We start from the raw sequence: 21,397 nt of genomic DNA on the forward strand, positions 1-21,397 counted from the left end.
TGATGATGATGATGATGATTTCATTGCATAATACTCACATTCCCTTCTCTTAGGGGGAAAAGGGAGTGTGACTATTATGAGATGGCAATAATTACATGGTGAAAAAAGTCAATTTGAGGGGCCTATTTCACCACATAATAGTAGTTCCTGTGAGGAAGTCATGTGGATGGGTGATGCTTTTGGAAAGGTGGGGTGGGGAGGGAATTCTCCCACCTGCCTTGTTTTCCTTTTCGAGCTGTGGGGCTTGACTCAGCTGGGAACTGAGTCAAGCCCCACAGTGCCAAAATAGCTATTGTGCAGGGAACTCCATTTTTGCCTTCTTCAAAAGGGATGGGTAACTGTTGTGTGATGGTGACTATTATGTGATGAAATGCAGTATTTCTGTCCACCAACTAGATTCTTACATAAAGAACTTCAGCTTGCCTGAGGAACACAATTTTGAGTCATATTACTTTTCTATATCCTTATTCTCTTTTTCTCCCATTTAACTTTCTGTCTGGCCTGTCCAGTTTTGAACTTGTCTTTTGATTCAACTTTCAGTTCATTCCAGTTCATCCACCTTGTTGTCCTTGAGGCTTTCTCTCAAGTAAATAATTGTTTGTCTTGTATCTGTGTAGGTCACAAGGTCACATATTACCTGCTATTAAATCCAATCATAAACATATTTACTTGGAACAAGCACCCATTGATATAGATCAAACTTACTAACAAGTTTTTTCAATAAGCAAGATTCATATGCCAGTTATTTAATTTAGTACTTTTATATTGTCACATTTTATATCATATTTATTTATGTGTATTTGAACAGCCTATGCTCTAAGTATCAATACATTACTACTACTACTACTACTACTACTACTACTACTGACAAGTAAATATCCACAGCATGGAAATCTCGGAATAATTTGAATTTGTCAGTATTTCAGGTAAATTTCCCCCCTATTATAACAAATTTTGCAGATTAAAAAAAATGGATAACATTTCCATTTGCATGTAATATAAGATCTTCTAACAGATTTTGACTGAAGTCCTTGGGTGTGATGCCTCATGGGCCTTGTAGTCCTGTTCCAAGTACTATCGTGGCAGATGAAGATGAAAACATGGGGTTTTCGCCGGTTCAACAAGAGCCGGAGTCCCTTCACCTGCCGGATGTTGATGTTTGCCCTCAAGAATTCAGTAAAACAGGCCTTGGACAGTACTCCCCTCCGTTTCCCAGGAAGGAATCTTACTCTAGAGACAGGGGAGTTAGAGAAGCAAATCGGAGAAGTTTACGGATCGCTGCCAAACAACAGGCTGATTAGGACTGCTTCCCTTGGGAAATTCTAAGGAGTAATGCATCTGGACAGAGTTGGGTTTCGCTTCTCGTTCTCTAGGGAAAGAGATTGTTGGCGGGAAAACGAGACCCAATATAGGTGTTTGGCGCGGGAGATTCTTTGCGGAGTCAATTGATCAGCTTCAGGAGTGAGATCGTGTGTGGACTTCGTAACCCCAGTTCCTTGCTTCCCGGATCGAGCTTTCAAGCCTTTGCCTTGCCTTGCTGTTTAACCACGGACCCTGCTCCACGCTTCATGTTTTGCCTTGTTTCTAGTCACGGACCTAGCCAAGAACCAAGTTTATTTCCAGCCTTGTTGTCAAGCTTCATTGGACTCTAAGACTCTGTCATTTCCCCACACTATTGCTTGGCAAAAGTGTGTGTTTCGGTCAAGTGGATTAAAACTTTGAACTCTAATATCATTTATTGGACAATACATTTTTGGACTATATTTGGCCTCATTTGAAAGGTCTGCTTCTGAACTATATTCTTCACTTGTTTTATTGCTTTTATATATTTCTGTGATGACTCATGGGCCTTGTAGTCCTGTTCCTAGTACTATTGTGGCAGACGAAGAGGAAAACATGGGATTTCCGCCGGTTCAGCCAGAGTCGGAGCCTCTCCACCTGGAGGATGTTTGCCCTCAAGAATTCAGCCAAACAGGCCTTGGGCAGAACTCCCCCCCGTTTCCCCGGAGGGACAATTATAATAGAGATAGAGGAGTCAGGGAGGCTAATCGCCGGAGCCTGAGAATCGCTGCCAAACAACTAGCTGATTAGGTCTGCTTCCCTTGGGAAATTCTAAGGAGTCATGCATCTGGACAGAGTTGGGTTTCGCTTCTCGTTCTCTAGGGAAAGTGTTCTGTTGGCGGAAAAACGAGACCCTATATAGGGGTTTTGCCGCAAGGGGAACCTTGCGGAGTCAATTGATCAGCTTGAGGAGAGAGATCGTGTGTGGACTTCGTAACCCCAGTTCCTTGCTTCCCGGATCAAGTTCCAAGCCTGCCTTGTTTCGCGTTTTGCCACGGACCTTGCTTCATGCTTCATGCTTGCCTCGTTCCAAGTCTTTGATCTAGCCAAGAATCAAGTTTATTTTCCAGCCTTGTTGTCAAGCTACATTGGACTTTAAAGACTCTGTCATTTCCCCACACTATTGCTTGGCAAAGTGTGTGTTTCGGTCAAGTGGATTAAAACTTTGAACTCTAATATCTTATATTGGACAATACATTTATGGACTATAATTGACCTCATCTGAAAGGTCTGCTTCTGAACTATATTCTTCACTTGTTTTTATTGACTTTATATATTTCTTTAATAAAGATATTAGATAGATTCTGGCCTCTGTGTAAGGTTATTGGTGCTCTGCAGCCTGGGTCCTGACAATTTCCTTAATAAAGATATTAGATAGAGATTGGCCTCCGTGTACGGTTATTGGTGCCCAGCAGCCAGGGGTCTGACATTGGGTCATAAATGATATTTGATCTTACTAGAGAAAACGAATAATGGGAAATGACAGTGCACATATCCCACAGCATGGAGAGAGGGAAAATCAATTAATCAATGAGTCAATGGGAAAGAAAATCAAACAGAAAATAACATCTGGACAAATATGCTACTTGTTTGTAAAAAACAAAGCATTTCCCTCATGAGCAGAAAGGAACAGAAATAAAGTTTCAAATTAAGGTATAAAGAAACCTGCCATTCATGAGACTAAATGTTAATCTTGTGTCCACTAAACTGAATTTAAAATAATAATAATCACAAAAGACCTTCTGCAATTTCAAGCGATTACAATGCTAAAAGCAATTATATTTAACCAGATGAGTATCTCACCATAGTTTAAATTCCCCCTGGTGTCATTTCATGTTATATTTGAGAAATTCCTCAATAAAAATGTCAAATAGAAAATGAGTTGAGTTCCTCCAAGGACAGACTTGGAACATTTCCAAAACAAATGGGTAGTCAACGAATCTCAACTAAAACGAGTAGAAATAAAGCTCTTTCAATTAAAGTGGAGAGAGAAAAGATGAAAATAAGAAAGACAGGAGGCAAATAACCTATCAACTATATCTCCTTGGCCTAAAATAGACAGCACCTTTGTGGTTCTTTGCAGATTTGCGCAAAAGAAATGCTGAGAAAAAGCTGATTCCTATGGAGTCCTGTATGAAACAATTTCTTTCTAATGCCCTACTAATTACTTTTCCCAGTGATAAATTTTAAAAACCTTCTCTACAAAACTGAGACAACAAAATGTTGATTCAACACTGCTAATTTTTATTGACCTTCTGACAAGATCTTACTAAGTGGCTTACAATAATGTTAACAACATGTAACAAACATTTAACATTTAAGCTGTAAAGCCAGCTGTTGACGAACTGTTTTCCCCAGCAGAAATTTTATTAGATGGAAACTTTCAAAATGAAAATCCAAGATGTTATTTGTCCTCACCAGCAAAAATCTTTAGTTTTTGCATGAAATCTAAATTGATGGATTATTTCAATTTCCTGAGACGGCCTCCAGATAAAGAAAAAACAATTCAGCAGTAATATCAAGTTGATATCATGTTATCTAAAATCTCACTCAGGTCACGTTTGATTGTTACCATACATGGAATTAATGTTGCAAGAAGATCTGTATTATTTAAAGTGTGAATTTGAATTTATTTCACCAATGTGTGAAGTGTAAAAGTAAATGAGGAAACAAAACAAAATCACAAACTATGTTCTTAAATTCTCTTCATGTTACAGGTCTGCCTCACATTTAAGGAATAAGACACAGAAAAGTGATAAAGCCAAACAACATATTAACCAAATGCAAGTGACATGTTTTTAAAGCCAAAAAACAACTAAAGACTTGTTTACATGGGCTGTATGGCCCACATTCAGTGTGAAGTAACTTCTAGACGTCTACATGATGTCCAGATACTTCCAGTTCTTAACACAAGGTAAATGGGGTTAAACCATTTCAGTCTCATGCCAAGGAATATCCCAAAACTCTGGAGAAGTCCGACATTTTAGAGACTTGCACTTGTTAGGGGAGGTTCACAAACACTTAGATTTAAGTGACTTTCAAAGAACCTGGACACCTGATTAACAGGAGATAGATCTTTTGGCATTTTATTGGGGATGTAAAAATCTATACATTTCAGTGTAGATAAATTATTGGATAATGTCCTGCCTACAATATTGGACAATTGTTAAATCTGCTACATTTCAAAGACTTATAACAACAACAACACTTTATTATGGCAAAGACTTAAAATATGTGAATGAGAAGCAACAAGGATGTTTATTTCTCTAGGAAAGGTAACAAGTTGATCATATTGGACATTGCAGAAACATCAGTTGTATTTCTCCTACTTACCATACTTACGTGAATCTAAGGCACAACTTTTTTGGCTAAATGACTATGTCAAAATTGGCATGCCCTTTACATTCGCATAATACAGTAAGGCAAGAAGGCTTGGACTGCAGGTGGGTGGATGGGCAGACGTGTGCAGAGGAGAGGCAGTGGGAGCGTGCGCCGGCCTCCCTGCATGCCCTAAGTCACCCACCGCCTTCTCCTCTTTCTCCTTTCCTGGGACCCATCCCCATCATCTCCGCTCACCAGAGCCTGCTGCCTCATGGCATGGGTGTGGAGTGGATGGCACAGGCCAGCGGTGCAGAGCTGGTGGGACAGCCCTGGTTCTGGCGAGGATTGGGTGCAAAATTGCTCAGTTTTCTTATCAACCTTGTGCCAAAATAACTGCGGGCCAGGCACCTCAGAATAAGACGGGTTACTTAAAAACAATCTACCAATAGTTTCCTCAGAATAATAACTCACCAAGGCAGTTGTGTCCATCATGAGCCAGCATGAATCCATCATAGCAAGTACACCGATAGTTGCCTGGAATATTGATGCATTCGTGTACACAGCCTCCATTGTAGAAGTCATTTTCACACTCATCAATGTCTAAAAAAGAAGTGAGAAGTCCACTATTTTTATTTGCAATTAGTATTGTAAATTATATCACACAAAATACATGAGGACAACATCATTTTACAGAAATTATTGCTATATGGAGTTGCAATACTTAAAGTGGCTGTAAAACTTAGAGGGGCTGTAATACTTAGAGCAATACTTCTTAAACTTTTTCAACTTGCAACACTGTTTTGTCTGAGAAAAGTATACAGGACCCCGGATATATAAAATATTTATATAAATCACACCTTTACTGATAATAAATTATTATTTTTTAAATCTATTTTTTTCTATTTTTGTAGCAATCTCTCTCCTCTTCTGCACAAAGAATTCAAACGGAAATAAACTCTCTTGGCCAGTTCTTTCATGGGCTGTCAGCACCAAGTTGAGACACTGCAGAAGAGAGGAGTATGAAACACAAATGGGACACTTGAGTGAGGAGGTAAAATGGGTGAAAAAGAAGAGGAAGAATCCAGTTTAGATTATGCCTCTCTCAAGTGACAAAGATCCAACAGGATGGAGGGAGGGGGAAAGGAGACTACCAAGGTGGGAAGGGAAGGAAAGACCTCCGTTCCCAAGATGAGAAGGACAAAAAAAACAAAACAAAACAAAACAAAAAAAACCAAGATTTCCAAGATGAGAAGGGAAAGACAGACCTACAGACTTTCAAGAGGGGAAGGACAGGAGCGGGGGAACCAGACATACAAAATGGGCAGGGGAAAACCTCAGATTCCTAAGATGGAAAGGAAAGCACCCACACACACCCTACCAAGATGGAAAGAAAAGGGGGAAAAAACAGACTCCCAAGATGGGAAAGGAAGGAAAGATCACACTTATGAGACAGGAAGAGAGAGATCCACAAGACCCATAAGATGAGAAGGAAAGGAAAGACCCAGACACACTAACAGATGGGGGGAGGGCACTTTCTTTCTTAACCCCATAGGACTGAAGGCTGGGGTCCCCAACAAAGCCCTCCCTTCTACCTTTTCCCTTTCCCTTTTCTCTCTCTAAGGCAAGCAGAAGCAACAAGGCTCCTGGGAGAAACAGCTCCATCTCAAAAGAGAATGTTTCTTCGTTCCCTCACCCTGCCCTCACAGAAATTTATCCAACATAAAGCTATGGAGATTCCCACTTTCAGAAGCTTTGACTTACAGTTACATTATAATATTCAATTACAAATGTGCTTCAAAGTCATTGGCATGATGCACGACTAATATGAAATGGCATCTATTTTGCCACTGAGAAGTAGACATGAACAAGTAAAAAACATTGGTAGAGTGCTTTGGCACACATGCAGCTAGATTAGTTCAGACATAACATTCTAGATCATATAACCGCAGCTTCTTGAAAGAGGAACAAGTAATGAAGTTTAACACATTTTCCCCCTTTGCATACCATGATCTCAGAAGGAAAGTGTAATTTAATTTCACTATAAACAGTATAATTTCCCTATAAACTGTAAACCAGGATCTAATCTTCTCTCTCTCCCTCTCTCTCTCTCATGACCATGAGACGTTACAAATCTTCTTCATAATACTGCTCCTTTCCATAGTGGGTAGGGTTCTGTGCAGATTTCATTTCCCATTTCATCTGGTACCTTCAGTAATTTGGGACCACGTAATGAAAGAGCCCTCCCAGTACAAAAACCCACCCAACATGAAAGCAAGCGGGAGCTGATCTCGGCTCCTCCTCCCCTATTCGGCATCACAGTCAACTCTTTTTTATTCATCCCCAAGCAAACAAAAAGAAAAACCTTATTCCCTGAAAACTACTGCCACCAGTTATCTCTCCTCTGAGTAGAAACAGTTGTAAGGAAGGATTGAACCCAAAGCAGAAAGGGGATTGATGCATGTCAGGAAAAAAGAGCCTTTTTAAAGGAAACCCAGGGAGGATAGCTCCAGGTGGTCATCGCTCTTCCTTACCTGGAAGTGGAAAGCCTCCTTTAAATGCCTTGGAAAGGGTGCATGGCTCCTGGCATGGTGCAGGCCCAGGAGAGAAAGCCCTCCTGCACCTGCCTGATAAACATCCCCTCTTTTAGATCCTCCGGGGAGGCCCTCCTCTCTCTCCCAGCACCATCCCGAGTGCTGTTGGTGGGGACAAGGGAGAGGGCCTTCTCGGTGGTAGCCCTTCCCAACGAGACAAAGAAAGGCTTCCCAACGAGCCTTTGGAACAATCTTCCCAACGAGACAAAGAAAGCCCCATCACTATCTTCCTTCCACAGGGATCTGAAAACCAGGTGGTTCCAACAGGCCTTTGAAAATGATTAGTTCCAGATCCTACCCTGGCCACCAGCTAGGACCAAGTTTGCACTTTACCCACTTCCCTGGTCCTATGATACATCATTGCACTAGTATAACCCTCTTATAGCTTCTCAACAGGCCTTGAAATCAAGAAACCCAGGTTCTATCCTGGCCACCAGTTTACACTTTACCGCCCCCCCCCCCCCCATCTTTATGTTACTTGTTGCACTACCTCTGGCCCAGTCTCTCATAGTTGTCTAGACCCTCCCTGGAATTGGTCCATTGGTAGTTGAATTTCACCCAATGGATCAGCATTGAACTGGTTTTAATTCTAAATGAGTATGTTTTGTTAATAGTAATAGTAATTATGTTGCCGTTTTGCTCTGTTAAAGTGCAAGCCTGTTTGCAGCCGAGCACCTCTCTAGACTAGAAAAACAGCTTTAGGAACAAGAAGCCTCCTTAAAGCACTGGTGCAGCACCTCTCCTATAGAATAAGAAGCAGCTTTAAGAACTTACTTCCTTTAAATGCCTTGAAAAATGTGTGCGTGGCGTGCAGGTCTGGGAGAGAAAGGGCGGCCGCCTGCCTGCAGCACCTTTAGAGTAAAAACAATCTAAATGCCTAAAATGATGGGAAGGGGAGCCTGGGGAGCCCCCCTCCCCATAATGGGCTGATAGAAAATTGATCTTTTGGCACCCCAGAGTGAAAACTTATATCTTCCCTCCCAAAGTCAGAAGGTTTCCAAAAAATGGATCCCCCCCCCCCCAAAAAAAAGCCGGGACGAGAAACAGATCAAGGTTTATCCAGATTGCACAACTCTAATAGTGGGTAACTTACACGAGCAACATATACATAGGTCTAGATTTTAGATGATCCAATATAGATATACAGGTAGTCATATGTATAACCAACTAGGCTGAGCTCAGGAAAGTTCTTTTGTAGTCTTTTGTGGACTACAGCTCTTGGGCTGGAATATACTGGGAGCTGTATTCCAAACATTAACTTTTTCCAGACTAGATAGAGATATCAATAATTATATCTATATGTCTAAAATTAAGTTTAGTTAGCTCTAAAGACAACCAAGGGAAGACAAGCAACTATATGGATTTTTGTATTGGCAAAAAGATAGCAACATAAAGAGCAGGGGAGAGATTGTTTTCCTATCTGAGATCAGAACCAAAGGGTTGTGCTACAGTTTTCATGAAAGCAGACAGAACAGTGGAATTGTACAGGCTGAACTGATCATTTTTTAAAAAAAAAAAATAGAGCTCCTCTTCCTTGATAGGCATGTGGACAAGGGTTTTATCCTATGGAATGCACACTCCTTCAAGTTGCAATCATTTCACACTCTTGCTACAGATGTTTCCAGGTTAGTGATTTTCAGCAATTCGACAGTTCTTGTCAACTTTTCTTTTTTTAATCTACTGCCTTCAGGGTATTTAGGCATCTTTACTACTGCTGTAAAATCAGACCTTTTTTTTACATATTTTTTTTGTAATTTTTTATTTATTCAAGTATTTATTTATAAAGACATTAACACACTGCCTTTGAGCACTTCCTACATAAATGCCCTCAAGGTGCTTTATAACAATAACACAAAATATAAGAAAGAAAAATGTGACCATAGAAACAAATGAACAATAGCACAATTAAAAGGCAAATAAAACCCAATGAAAACCTGGCACAAAATGTACTGTCTTTGCTGCCCACATAAGAGAAAAAAACATTAGAATGTGGTGGGGAAAGCGGGTGCAGAGGCTGGTAGGTGAGCAGCCGCGGAAAGGCTCCTTGGCCACCATGTTGTTCTGCCACGTCTCTTAATGAGGGTGGCGGGCTGTTGGGCTATCTCACTAGCTCTTCCCTCTCCCCCCTTTAAACAGGTGGCAGCTGCAGAGAGAGCGCATGTGTGAACTAACTTGTTTAAAGTGGGGGAGGAAGAGCTAGCGAGAAAGCGAGCCAGCTGAAGGAACAAACAAGTGTGGGCTTTAAGGAGGAGGACAAAGCACAAGCGCATTTGCTCTTGATGAAACTGTTGCCAGTTTAAAAAGAGGGAAACAAGGGTGCACCCCTGGTTGAGTAGCTACGAAGGAAGAGAACATGGGGGTAGCTGCCCCCGCAAGCGCTCTGAAGAGAGACAACAACCACTTCTTTTGCTCTCTCTCTCTCTGCAGGCAGGCAGGCCGCCCGGCCGCCCACATGCCCTTAGTAAGAGATTCTAGATTCTCTTCAGCCACTTACCTGCCAGCCAGAGTTCTCCACTCACCTGCCCTTTCCTTTCTACCTTACCCCAGTTTTCCTCTTCGTCTGCCACAATAGTACTAGGAACAGGACTACAAGGCCCATGAGTCATCACACTATCCCCGCCCTCAAGGCCCCCCTCAAACAGGGCCCCTCTCCTCGAGTCGCGGGGCAGCGGCTTGGTAGGGTAGGCCTGATGGAAGCGGCGGACTAAGTCGGGGGCATGGACTGTGGAAGCATCTTCCCAGGAGCGTTCTTCGGGGCCAAAACCCACCCAGTCAATGAGATACTGAAGGCGGCGGCGATGGAAGCGAGAATCCAAAATGTCCTGAACCTCGAATTCCTCCTCCCCGTCCACCAAAACAGGGGCGGGGGCTGGCCGGCTCGCATCGGGGCGTACACCATCCGCCGGAAGGAGCAGGGAACGATGAAACACCGGATGAATGCGCATGGAGCGCGGAAGTTGGAGTTTGAAAGTCACGGGGTTAAGTTGCGCCACCACTGGATAGGGACCAATGAAACGGGCATCTAACTTCCGGCAGGGACGGTGGGAGGGCAAAAAGCGAGTGGACAACAGAACCCGATCTCCTACCTTGATCTCAGGGCCCGGCTGGCGACGACCGTCAGCGTGGCGTTTATAGTCCTCCTTGGCTTGATCCAGTTGCTGGTGCAAGAGTTGTTGCACCGCCGTGAGTTCTTGCAGCCAGTCCTCCGCTGCAGGGACTTCTGAGGTTTCAATGACAGAAGGAAAGAAACGTGGATGGAAACCATAGTTTGCAAAGAACGGGGTTTCTTTAGTTGAAGCCTGAACACCATTGTTGTAAGCAAATTCTGACAGAGGTAATAGGGAAGCCCAATTGTCCTGTTGGTAGTTTACATAACAGCGAAGGTATTGTTCCAAAGTGGCATTGGTGCGCTCAGTTTGCCCATCTGTTTGGGGATGGTGAGCTGAAGATAAACGAGAGTCTATGCCCAATAGTTTTTGTAGTGCTTTCCAGAAACGAGAGGTGAATTGAGATCCACGGTCAGTGATTAAACTCTTGAGCAATCCATGTAGTCGGAAAACATGTTGAAGGAATAAATCTGCAGTCTCTTTGGCCGTGGGGAGACCATCGCAGGGGATGAAATGGGCCAACTTGGTAAAAAGGTCCACCACTACTAGAATCGTGGTGAATCCAAGGGAGGGTGGTAAGTCAGTGATAAAATCCGCGGAAATTATCTCCCATGGGCGAGAAGGAGTGGGAAGGGGATGCAGTAGCCCTGACGGCTTCTCCCTTCGTGTCTTGGAACGCTGACATACAGGACAGGTATTGACATATTTCTCCACATCCTTGCGGATCTTGGGCCACCAGAAATCTCGTAGGATCAAGTGCATGGTTTTAAATAGCCCAAAGTGTCCTGCTGGCTTGCTGTCATGACACAGATGAAGTGCTTTTTCTCTGCCGGGACCTGGAGGGATGTAAACATGATTCCTGTAGCATAGTAGCCCATCCTTAAGTGAGAATGGGAAACGTAGTCCTTGGCGAATCTGTTCTTGAGCCCAGGCATCTGCCTGTTGACTGGCTCTAATTTCTTGAGTGCAAAGGGATTCTGGGTTAGAGGGAGTTGGTTCAATTGGAGTGGATTTGGTGTTTCCCACTGTGAGCGTGGCAAAGTTTTCGGGTTGCAGCAATCGAGATTCTGAGGTCTCTCTGCGTCCTGCAGCATACTCTGGTTTCCGTGATAGAGCATCTGCTTGCTTGGTCTGAGCCGGGGTCACATAATGGATCTGGAAGTCAAAACGTTCAAAGAACAAAGCCCAGCGCTGCTGCCTTTGATTTAACTTTCGTGCGGTCCTTAGGTGCTCTAAATTTCGATGATCAGTATGAACTTCAATGGGAAATTTGGCCCCTTCCAACCAATGTCTCCAATTTTCAAAAGCTGCCTTTATGGCCAAAAGTTCTTTCTCCCAAATAGTGTAATTTCTCTCTGGGGCTGTTAGTTGACGGGAGTAATAGGCACAAGGATGAAGATGTTCTCCCACTGGTTGCATGAGTACAGCCCCAATTGCCACATCAGAGGCGTCAGCCTGCACAACAAAAGGGGTTTTAGGATCAGGGTGCTGTAGAATTGGCTGGGTCGTGAATAGCTGCTTTAGCTGGTGGAACCCTTTCTCTGCTTGCTCCGTCCAGCGGAAAGGCTGTTTCCCTCGGATGCAGCTGGTGATTGGGTCAGACCAGTGAGTGAAGTCTGGGATGAATTTGCGGTAGTAGTTTGCAAACCCCAAGAAGCGCTGTACTTCCTTCTTGTTGGTTGGCGCCCGCCATTCCAATACTGCTGAAACCTTTGCCGGGTCCATGGGGAGCCCTAGTGGCGAGACGCGGTATCCCAGGAAGTCTACCTCTTGCAGATCAAAGGCGCATTTCTCTAACTTGGCATATAGTCCATGATCCCGCAATCGTTGTAGCACCATTCTGACGTGTTGCTCGTGTTCCGATTGTGATCTAGAATACACCAAAAAATCGTCCAAATATATGATCAAGAACCGATCTAGATAATCCTGGAAGATATCGTTGACAAAATGCTGGAATGTTGCGGGAGCTCCGGATAATCCGTAATTCATGACAAGGGACTCAAATAATCCGAATTTGGTCTGGAAGGCGGTTTTCCATTCGTCCCCTTCTCTTATGCGAACTAGATTGTAAGCCCCGCGGAGATCCAGCTTGGTGTAAACCTTGGCCCCTCGGAGTCGGTCTAATAGGTCCGAGATCAGAGGCAGGGGGTAGCGGTTCCGCTTCGTGATGTTGTTCAATGCTCTATAGTCCACAACCAAGCGTAGGTCCCCTGACTTCTTTTTCACAAACATCACTGGGGAAGCAGCTGGGGATTGAGAGGGTCTGATGAACCCCTTGCGGAGGTTTGTCTCTATAAACTCCCTGAGAGCTTCTTGCTCTGGTTCAGTCAGGGAGTAGAGGTGTCCTCGCGGAATTGGGGCCCCCTCCACCAGGTCAATGGCACAGTCGTAGGGTCTATGTGGGGGTAGTTTCTCGGCTTCCTTTTCATTGAAAACATCCCAAAAGTCCGAATATTTCTTGGGCAAGGTGATGATGGGCTCTGCGTCTGTGGCATGGCAGACCTTGGCTACTAGACAATGGTTTTGGCAATATCTTGAGGCGAACTGTAGTTCTCTGTTGGACCAGGAGATGTTTGGGTCGTGGAGTGTTAGCCATGGAATACCCAAAATCACAGGGAAGTGGGGAACCTCGGTAACGAAGAAGGAAATTTCTTCCATGTGTTCCCTTATCCACATTCTGGTGGGTTCAGTCCATTGGCTTACTGGACCCGTCTTTAGGGGTCGGCCGTCTATGGTCTGCACCACCCAGGCATTCTTGAAATCATGATATTGTAATCCCAGAGAGTCGGCATACTCTCTATCGATGAAATTGTTTGTTGCCCCTGAGTCTATCATGGCATGGATCATGACGGGTCCTTTTTTCGCTGACCACAGCGTGACCACCAGGAGGAATAGGACCCCGGTTTGCGGCTCTTGAGTGGGGTTTTTGACCGGGTTGGCGAGCCTCTCTACGCCTGGTCGCTGGCTTCCCCCGCCAGCTTTGCTCCAGCCGCCTCGGCCGCCTCCACCTCTGCGGAAGACGCCGCCGCCAGGCGGGCGGCGGGCTTCTTTTTGGCTGGACATTCTCTGGCGAAGTGGCCCCCAATCCCGCAGTACCAACACAGATTCAAACGTTGGCGGCGGGCCTTTTCGGCAACATCTAGTCGGGGGCGCACATTGCCCAACTGCATTGGCTCCTCCTCGCTCCCCATGGGGTTTGGGGCTGGCGGTGGGGATCTCCATACTGGACGTGGCTGAACACTGGCAGAAGCGGGAGGTTTCACTCCGGCTCTTCCACTCTGGCCTCGGAGCCACTGTTTTTTGTTGGCAAGCAGGACTTCAGCTCGTAAACACTGGTTGATGAGTCTCTCAAGAGTCCCTGGGGGATCCACCTTAGAGATTTCTTCCTGCATCTCATGTTGAGGCCCTCGCGAAACTGTCCTCAAAGGGCTATATCGTTCCAGCCGGTGCTCTGAGCCAGCACCCGGAACTCGGCTATGTACCGGGACAACGGCCTGTCCCCTTGGAAGAGACGCCGGAGTTTATGACCGGCCGCCTCCTCGTCGTCCTCAATCCCCCAGGTCTTTCTAAGGTGGTTCAAGAAATTTTGCGCGGTGCTTAAATGCATGGAACCCGCATCAAACAGCGCCGTCGCCCAAGTGGCCGCAGGCCCATCTAGGAGACTGTAGATCCACGCCACCTTGACATCTTCTTGGGAAAACTCGGCTTGGCGGGCTTCTAAGTACGCCTGGCACTGGCGACGGAAAACATGGACCTTGGAGGCTTCTCCAGAAAACTTGGTTGGTAGTGCTAGGGCAGGGAGACGGGCTCCACGTTCCTTCAAGCCCCGTATTTCTCCCTCCTGCGTACGGAGTGTGTCCCGGATCCTATTGAATTCTTCCTGGGAAATGGTGTAACTGGGTGGTTGAGCTTCCGCTCCGGTTCCTGTAGACATTCTGGCCTTAGGTTAATTGGTGCTTAGGGTGGTGGAGTCAAACTGTCAGGATCCTGGCTGCAGAGCACCAATAACCTTACACAGAGGCCAGTCTCTATCTAATATCTTTATTAAAGAAATATATAAAATCAATAAAAACAAGTGAAGAATATAGTTCAGAAGCAGACCTTTCAGATAAGGTCAATTATAGTCCAGAAATGTAATGTCCAATATAAGATATTAGAGTTCAAAGTTTAAATCCACTTGACCGAAACACACACTTTGCCAAGCAATAGTGTGGGGAAATAACAGAGTCTTTAAAGTCCAATGAAGCTTGACAACAAGGCTGGAAATAAACTTGATTCTCGACTAGATCCTTGACTGAAGGCAAGACGAACATGAAGCATGAAACAGAGTCCGTGGTAAAACGTGAGACAAGGCTAGGCTTGAAGCTTGATCCGGGAAGCAAGGAACTGGGATTACGAAGTCCACACATGATCTCTCTCCTCAAGATGATCAATTGACTCCACAAAGAAATCCTCGCGCCAAACACCTATATGGGTCTCATTTTCCTGCCAACAGAACTCTTTCCCTAGAGAACGAGAAGCGAAACCCAACTCTGTCCAGATGCATGACTCCTTAGAATTTCCCAAGGGAAGCAGACCTAATCAGCCATTTGTTTGGCAGCGATTCTCAGGCTTCTGCGATTAGCCTCCCTGGCTCCCCTATTTTTAGAATAATTTTCCCTCCTGGAAAACGGGGGGGGGGGGGGGGGAGTTCTGCCCAAGGCCTGTTTGGCTGAATTCTTGTGGACAAACATCAACATCCTGCAGGTGAAGAGGCTCCGGCTCTTGCTGAACCGGCGAAAATCCCATGTTTTCCTCTTTGTCTGCCACAATAGTACTAGGAACAGGACTACAAGGCCCATGAGTCATCACACCCCCGTGCCTGCTTTCTGCCAGTTTGAGAACTGCTGGTCTAGAAGAAAACCTAGTTCTAGGAAATATGTGAAGACAATATTTTCAAACTACCAAATTGTTTTGATGTCTATTGTTTATTGTAATGATTTAATGGTTTCATTGTTCAACCTGTTTTAATGATGTTTGTTAACCACTTTGAGACCTACTTTTTAGGGCAAAAATAGAAGTGACAAACAATAATCTGGCATATACCAAAGAACATGCTGTTGCACTCTGGGACTGGAACACCCTTTTCACCCAGCACCACACTAAAGTCCAATATTCTAATAAAAGAATGTTTATTAAAGAAAGGATATAAAAAGGCAAAAAAGCAACATACAAAAGATAAAATGCACTTCTCAAAAGAAGCCAGAGTTCACAGTATAATAACAACCCAAAATGCCAGGTTAGGATAGAAAACCAAGGAATCCAAAAGCATAACATGAATCCAAGGTATATCCATCCATGAACATAAAGACAGGAACTGCTCCAAGGAAATTTCTCCAAAGATACATAGGCATAAACAGGAACATGAAACACAAACATGAAACAAGAACCTTGACATGAACCAAGAACTTGGATTATCAAGAGACAAATCTCCTTTAGCAATGTTGTCTCCTCTGAAACGCCTGAAATCACTGCCTTTAAGCCCTCCAAGACACCCATAACATCATGTCTAATACATCTGTACCTCAAGGTCTTATCTTGAATCCTCTGAGAATATCTAGTTTGCTGGCTTTTCATGCCCTGTTTTCTCGGGTCTAAGCTATTCTTTTTTGAAAACTCCTCGTCTTCCCAAAACCTTTTCTCAAGGGAACTGGTACTTTCATTTTCCCCTATTGTCTGGGAACGAGCTGAAGAATCCAAAATATCAGCCTTGTCTGACTGCCAGTCTTTCCAAACACTCAAAGCCTCCTCATTTTGAAACCCATCATCCCCCTCATCCTCTGAACATTCAAAAAAATCTTCTGACACTTGCCAGATTACAACACATGCAGAGTTCCTATCATCATAGTGAAGTGAAGAATTGTCTTCAGCCTCTAAAATAAAAATGTTTTTGAAAATTATTGTATCAGTCATTTCAGAGAAACATCACAAACTTTAATTTAAGAAGCTGCAAAAGCCAAAATGTCTGAATGAAAATGGTTTGGAAGGGTCAAAGAAAGCAAGGTAGACAATATCTATGAAGTTCCACCCACTATCACATACTACTGTTTAAATTAATAGGTTTGCTACACAGGTATGGCCTGTGGAAGTTTAAGAAAATGTTGGTTTTTTGTTTTGTTTTACTTTACCTGTTAAAAGTTTTAGTAACAACCAAAAGAATAATAATGAACAATAATAATCATAACTACAGTCTAGACTCCCCAACTCTACGCACTGTCTCTGAGCTTGCTTGATGACAGACCTTCCAACTTGAGCCATATTTAGTCAGAATGTATGTTTTTCTTTCATACTGTGCCCTTTTGCTATTGGATCTGGAACTAATTTGTGAAGCATAAATTGCAATTGACTTTCAATAATTTATGTTCTCGAACCTCTGCAGAAATACAACCATCAGGAAGCTGTCTGCCTGCATAAATCTTAAACATCTTTTCATCTAAATCAGCTATTCAATTACAAAATATAGCACTTGGGGAAATCATATACAGCAGAGTTTAGGTACTAAAATGGCTTGAAATGTAATATTTTCATTGCTGATATGTCAGTAGTTGGCTACATAGATGTATTTATTCAGACATCAGAAGGGAATAGATATGCCAGTATTATGTTGAAAGAATGCAACTTGAAATATATGATGTGTCAGTAAAAAAGTATTAGAGAGGAAATAAAGTTGGTTTTGCTTGAGAACAAGGAAATGTAACAATCAAGTTATATTAATGCATACAAGAAGGAATGCAGTATGTAACTTTCCAAAATTTTTCTCAGGCCACTTCTACACCGCCATATAATATCCAGATTATCTGCTTTGAACTGGATTATATGGTAATGTAGACTCCTATAATCCAGTTCAAAGATGATAATGTGGATTCTGTATGATAGTCACTGCTTCTTAACTATCTAGAGCTCAGTTTGAGGTCCTAGCCCTTTCTAACATCGGCAGTAGAGGAACCCATACAGCCAGATAGAAGGAGGGGGGTGGCATTCTTTAGATGTTTTAATGAGATGCCAGCAATGGTCAGAAGGCCACTCAGAAGTGGAAAGAGTGGTGAAAAGGACACCGCCCATCCTCCTTTGCCCTGTGTTCATTAGCACAGCCAAAGGGTGGTGGCAGCAGTGTCCCATGTGGACAGTCAACCAGATCATAATAATAATAATAATAATAATAATAATAATAATCCCCATAGGTGCCACCTTGTTGTGTTGGAGGGGCTTAACTGTTCCAAGGATGCTGAGAGCTGTGCTGGCAGTAGTGTAACTACAGGCAGGTCCAACCAAGCAAGAGAGGTCTCAGCTGAGGAGTGGAACTAAGAGCACCCAACCCATTAGCATTATGGAGAAGCAAACCAAAGCAAAGTCTATACTTTCTCGGTTGTTGGCCAGGATAAAAAGGACCGCGGTGGATGCTGCCGATTCTGGACATCCATTGACAAGTGGGCTACAGAATCAAAATACAAATGAACAGTCACAGAAGCGGCAGAAATATACAATGCCAGAAAACAGCAGTAATGAAATGCTATTACAAATCTGAACCTCAAAAGCGTGGCTACCAAAAAAGGATGCATCAACTGTGGAAACAAGAGTACCCTGACTCACAGATAACAGAACCCCGACTGGCTGACCAATGAAGATTCATAATCAGAAACAAAGTGTACAGTGAAGTTGAACTCGAAGAAATTCAGAAAATCTGCAAAGCAAATTATCAGATCACAGAACAGACAGCAGCAGAGACTCCAGCAACACTTGGAATGGTGAAACAGACTGAACCAGAAGAAAGTGTGGAGCTTTTGCAGGAATTTGAAGAACCAGCACTTGAAGCACTTGTCGAACCACCAGGAACCTTGACAGCAAGGTTTGCAGTCCTTCCTAAAGGCAACTAAGTCCCATTCTACACTGCCATATAAAATTCAGATTATCTGCTTTAAACTGGATTATATGGCAGTGGAGACTCATACGATCCAGTTCAAAGCAGATAACGTGGATTATCTGTTCTGAAAATCTGGATTATATGCCAGTGTAGAAGGGGCCCCCAGTCTCTGTTACTCTAGTGACTGGCAGCCATTAGGCCAGCCCCTAAATAGCATAAGTCCTAAAGATAGCTAACATTTGAAAATTTAAAAAGAAAATAAAAGCAATACTTTGAAATAAAACCACACAAAAATGCAATAGATTCCAAAAGCCTGGTGACAATTGAAGTACGTCAACTACTTCCCTAAGAAAAAGGATTGCACCAGAGCAAAGAGGGCTTTTCTTCTCACAACAGACACCAGCCTGAAGATACATATTTTGCTTGCTTTTTATTGTTTGTTTGGTATTAAGGCAAATAGCATCAGCTGGATATTTGCTTCTTTGTTTATTCCCTCCCCCCCCCCCCCCCACCCTTGCCTCTGCAGAAGCTGGTTTGGGAAGGAAACCAGACCAAGTCTTCTCAATGCTTATCATCCCTATGGAAAGAAGTATTATATCAACAATGACAACAATGGGAAGAAAGTAGTGTTGAAAAAATAGCATTTTTTCTGTATTTGCTTCCACCTCCTTTGTAAATATATAAATGAAACAATTGGTGGGAATGAATTGCTTACATAGGCACCTCATCTGACACAAAGTGCTACTTTTATGAATTATGGAATAATAGCCTTACAGCTTGCTAGTTAGTTACTTACAAACCTCAAACTTTGCTAGAAAGTATCTTTCCCCATGCATCTTCATTATCATTTATCTATATGACTCTACAATGCACTGTGTATTGCTAAGTTCTAATAACCTCAGGCCCCTTCCACACAGCTGAAAAAAATCCCACATTTTCTGCTTTAAACTGGAATATATGGCAGTGTAGACTCAGATAATCCAGTTCAAAGCAGAAATTGTGGGATTTTCTGCCTTAATATTCTGGGTTATATTGCTGTGTGGAAGAGCCTAAGGCTTCTACACTTCTAAGAGCCTTCTACACTGCCATATAATCTAGATTATCAAAGCAGATAATTCACATTATCTGCTTTGAACTGGATTGTATGACTCTACACTGCCATATAAAGGTAAAGGTATCCCCTGACATTAAGTCCAGTCATGTCTGACTCTGGGGGTTGGTGCCCATCTCCATTTCTAAGCCGAAGAGACGGCGTTGTCCGTAGACACCTCCAAGGTCATGTGGCCGGCATGACTGCATGGGGCGCCGTTACCTTCCTGCAGGAGCGGTACCTATTGATCTACTCACATTGGCATGTTTTCGAACTGCTAGGTTGGCAGAAGCTGGAGCAACAGCGGGCGCTCACTCTGCTCCCGGGATTTGAACCTGGGACCTTTCGGTCTGCAAATTCAGCAGCTCAGTGCTTTAACACACTTCACCACCAGGGCTCCTTATTTTTCCTATGGTTGTTTAAATTAACTGCACAAACTGAGCATTGTGAAGTCAAATGTATTATTAATACTGTTTTGCTTACTTTGTTCCTTTAACAAGTTTCAAGAAAGTGGCTGAATATATTTCATCCAAATTAAACAAATAAACAAACAAAACAAACTACATCAGAGCTACCATTATTGTATGTTATGTAATACATGAAGCTCTATTCCCAGAACAGTTTCTCTATTCTGCAATAGTATATCCTGCTCAATCTTCTCAAAGAGATTATGTCAATGTACATTAAATCACACACACAGACACACATGAACATGAAAAATTAATAGTCTATCTAGCAGTAACTGTTTCTGCTCATTATGGAATAGTTAAAACTCAAATATATTTTTTGCCATCTGGATAGAAGCTAATAGCAGGATGGAAGGAAATATGTTTACTAATATTGCAGCTCCATATGGAAGCACATACTTGTAATGTGCACCAAGAAGCACCAGCAGGCACTCAGGAGAAATATATAACATTTACAGACCACAGGAGAATGTCTGTGACTTGCACTGAAGTGTCTGTGCGAAACAGGAACACTGGGAACCCCCCCCCCCTTTTCCCTGGTCACACTGGTGTCTCTGTTGATGTGGAGATGACATGGGCCCAATCTGTATTCTTTCCTCTGTACCGATGAGCACGAATAAAAGGGATGGCAGTGGCCACCTGCATGGACCACAGATTGTGCACCAAATGTGGGGCTTCTCCAAAATGCATTCCCTGAGTTTTGGTTCCCTAAATCAGTTTAACCTATTTTACCCTAAAATAATGGCCAGAAGTCTGTGGATGTAGATAATATATCCAGATACGACTTCACAACCACTGATATCCATGCAGATTAGTTCTTAGTGTGTCATTCAAAGTTTGTGCAAGGAACTTAAGAGGTCTGGTGGTCCTGGCTAATACCCTACTTCTCATAATATTGTACTCTTCTTTGTGCATGTCCCCAAACCTTTTACTATAGACAAAGTCTGGAAACAGAGATGAGGTAGAAGACCTCAGACAAATGAAAACAAACAAGATTCCCTGGAGGCACAACATTGAAATATAATTGCTTAAAATATATCAGTAAAGAGATAATCTAGATCATTCAGCAGAAATTTAAACATTTTTGGCATCATCTGCCATCCCAAACCCAAAGAAGGCTCTTTTGCATCATTACCAAACATGCCTGTGAGAATAGTGGGACTAAGAGAAGCCACCAAGATCAGACCAATTTGGCAGAATGTAGCCTTTAGAACCCTTAACCAAGTAATACTATCTATACCTTGACCACTAAATTCAGCCAATAGTCCCAAGAAATACTAGACATGCAAGGAAGAAACTGCGTAGAAATCAGTAACAAGATATGAATGCTGGTGTAATCAAATGAAACATGTCTTAGAACATTTTTCAAGTATGTCATGCTTGCTGTTAGGATTTTAATTTTTTAAGATAAAAGTATAACTAACACCAGTGTTATCTAGTATGAATTATTAAGCCATAGACAATATAAAATTATTTTTTCCTTCTTTCATGAGTGAAGACAAGATAAAAATGTCATTCGTTGCATGAATGAAGAGGACATGCATAAACACAAAGTCTATCTAAATTGTATTTTGAAACTA

The 21,397-nt window shown here is 43.0% G+C and overlaps 1 protein-coding gene across 4 annotated transcripts in view; it reads right to left on the reverse strand.

The window, feature by feature from the left end:
• scube1 (signal peptide, CUB domain and EGF like domain containing 1) overlaps window positions 1-21,397 on the reverse strand; it is a 276,508-nt gene that overhangs the window by 220,744 nt on the left and 34,367 nt on the right. For all 4 annotated transcript variants that reach the window (XM_062981871.1, XM_062981870.1, XM_062981869.1 and 1 more), the window contains exon 3: window positions 5,134-5,262. In XM_062981871.1, the coding sequence (XP_062837941.1) occupies window positions 5,134-5,262 (129 nt within the window). The remainder of the gene's footprint in view (window positions 1-5,133; window positions 5,263-21,397) is intronic.

Source organism: Anolis carolinensis, chromosome 5 (genome assembly GCF_035594765.1).
Source record: "Anolis carolinensis isolate JA03-04 chromosome 5, rAnoCar3.1.pri, whole genome shotgun sequence".
Taxonomy (NCBI): Eukaryota; Metazoa; Chordata; class Lepidosauria; order Squamata; family Dactyloidae; genus Anolis; species Anolis carolinensis.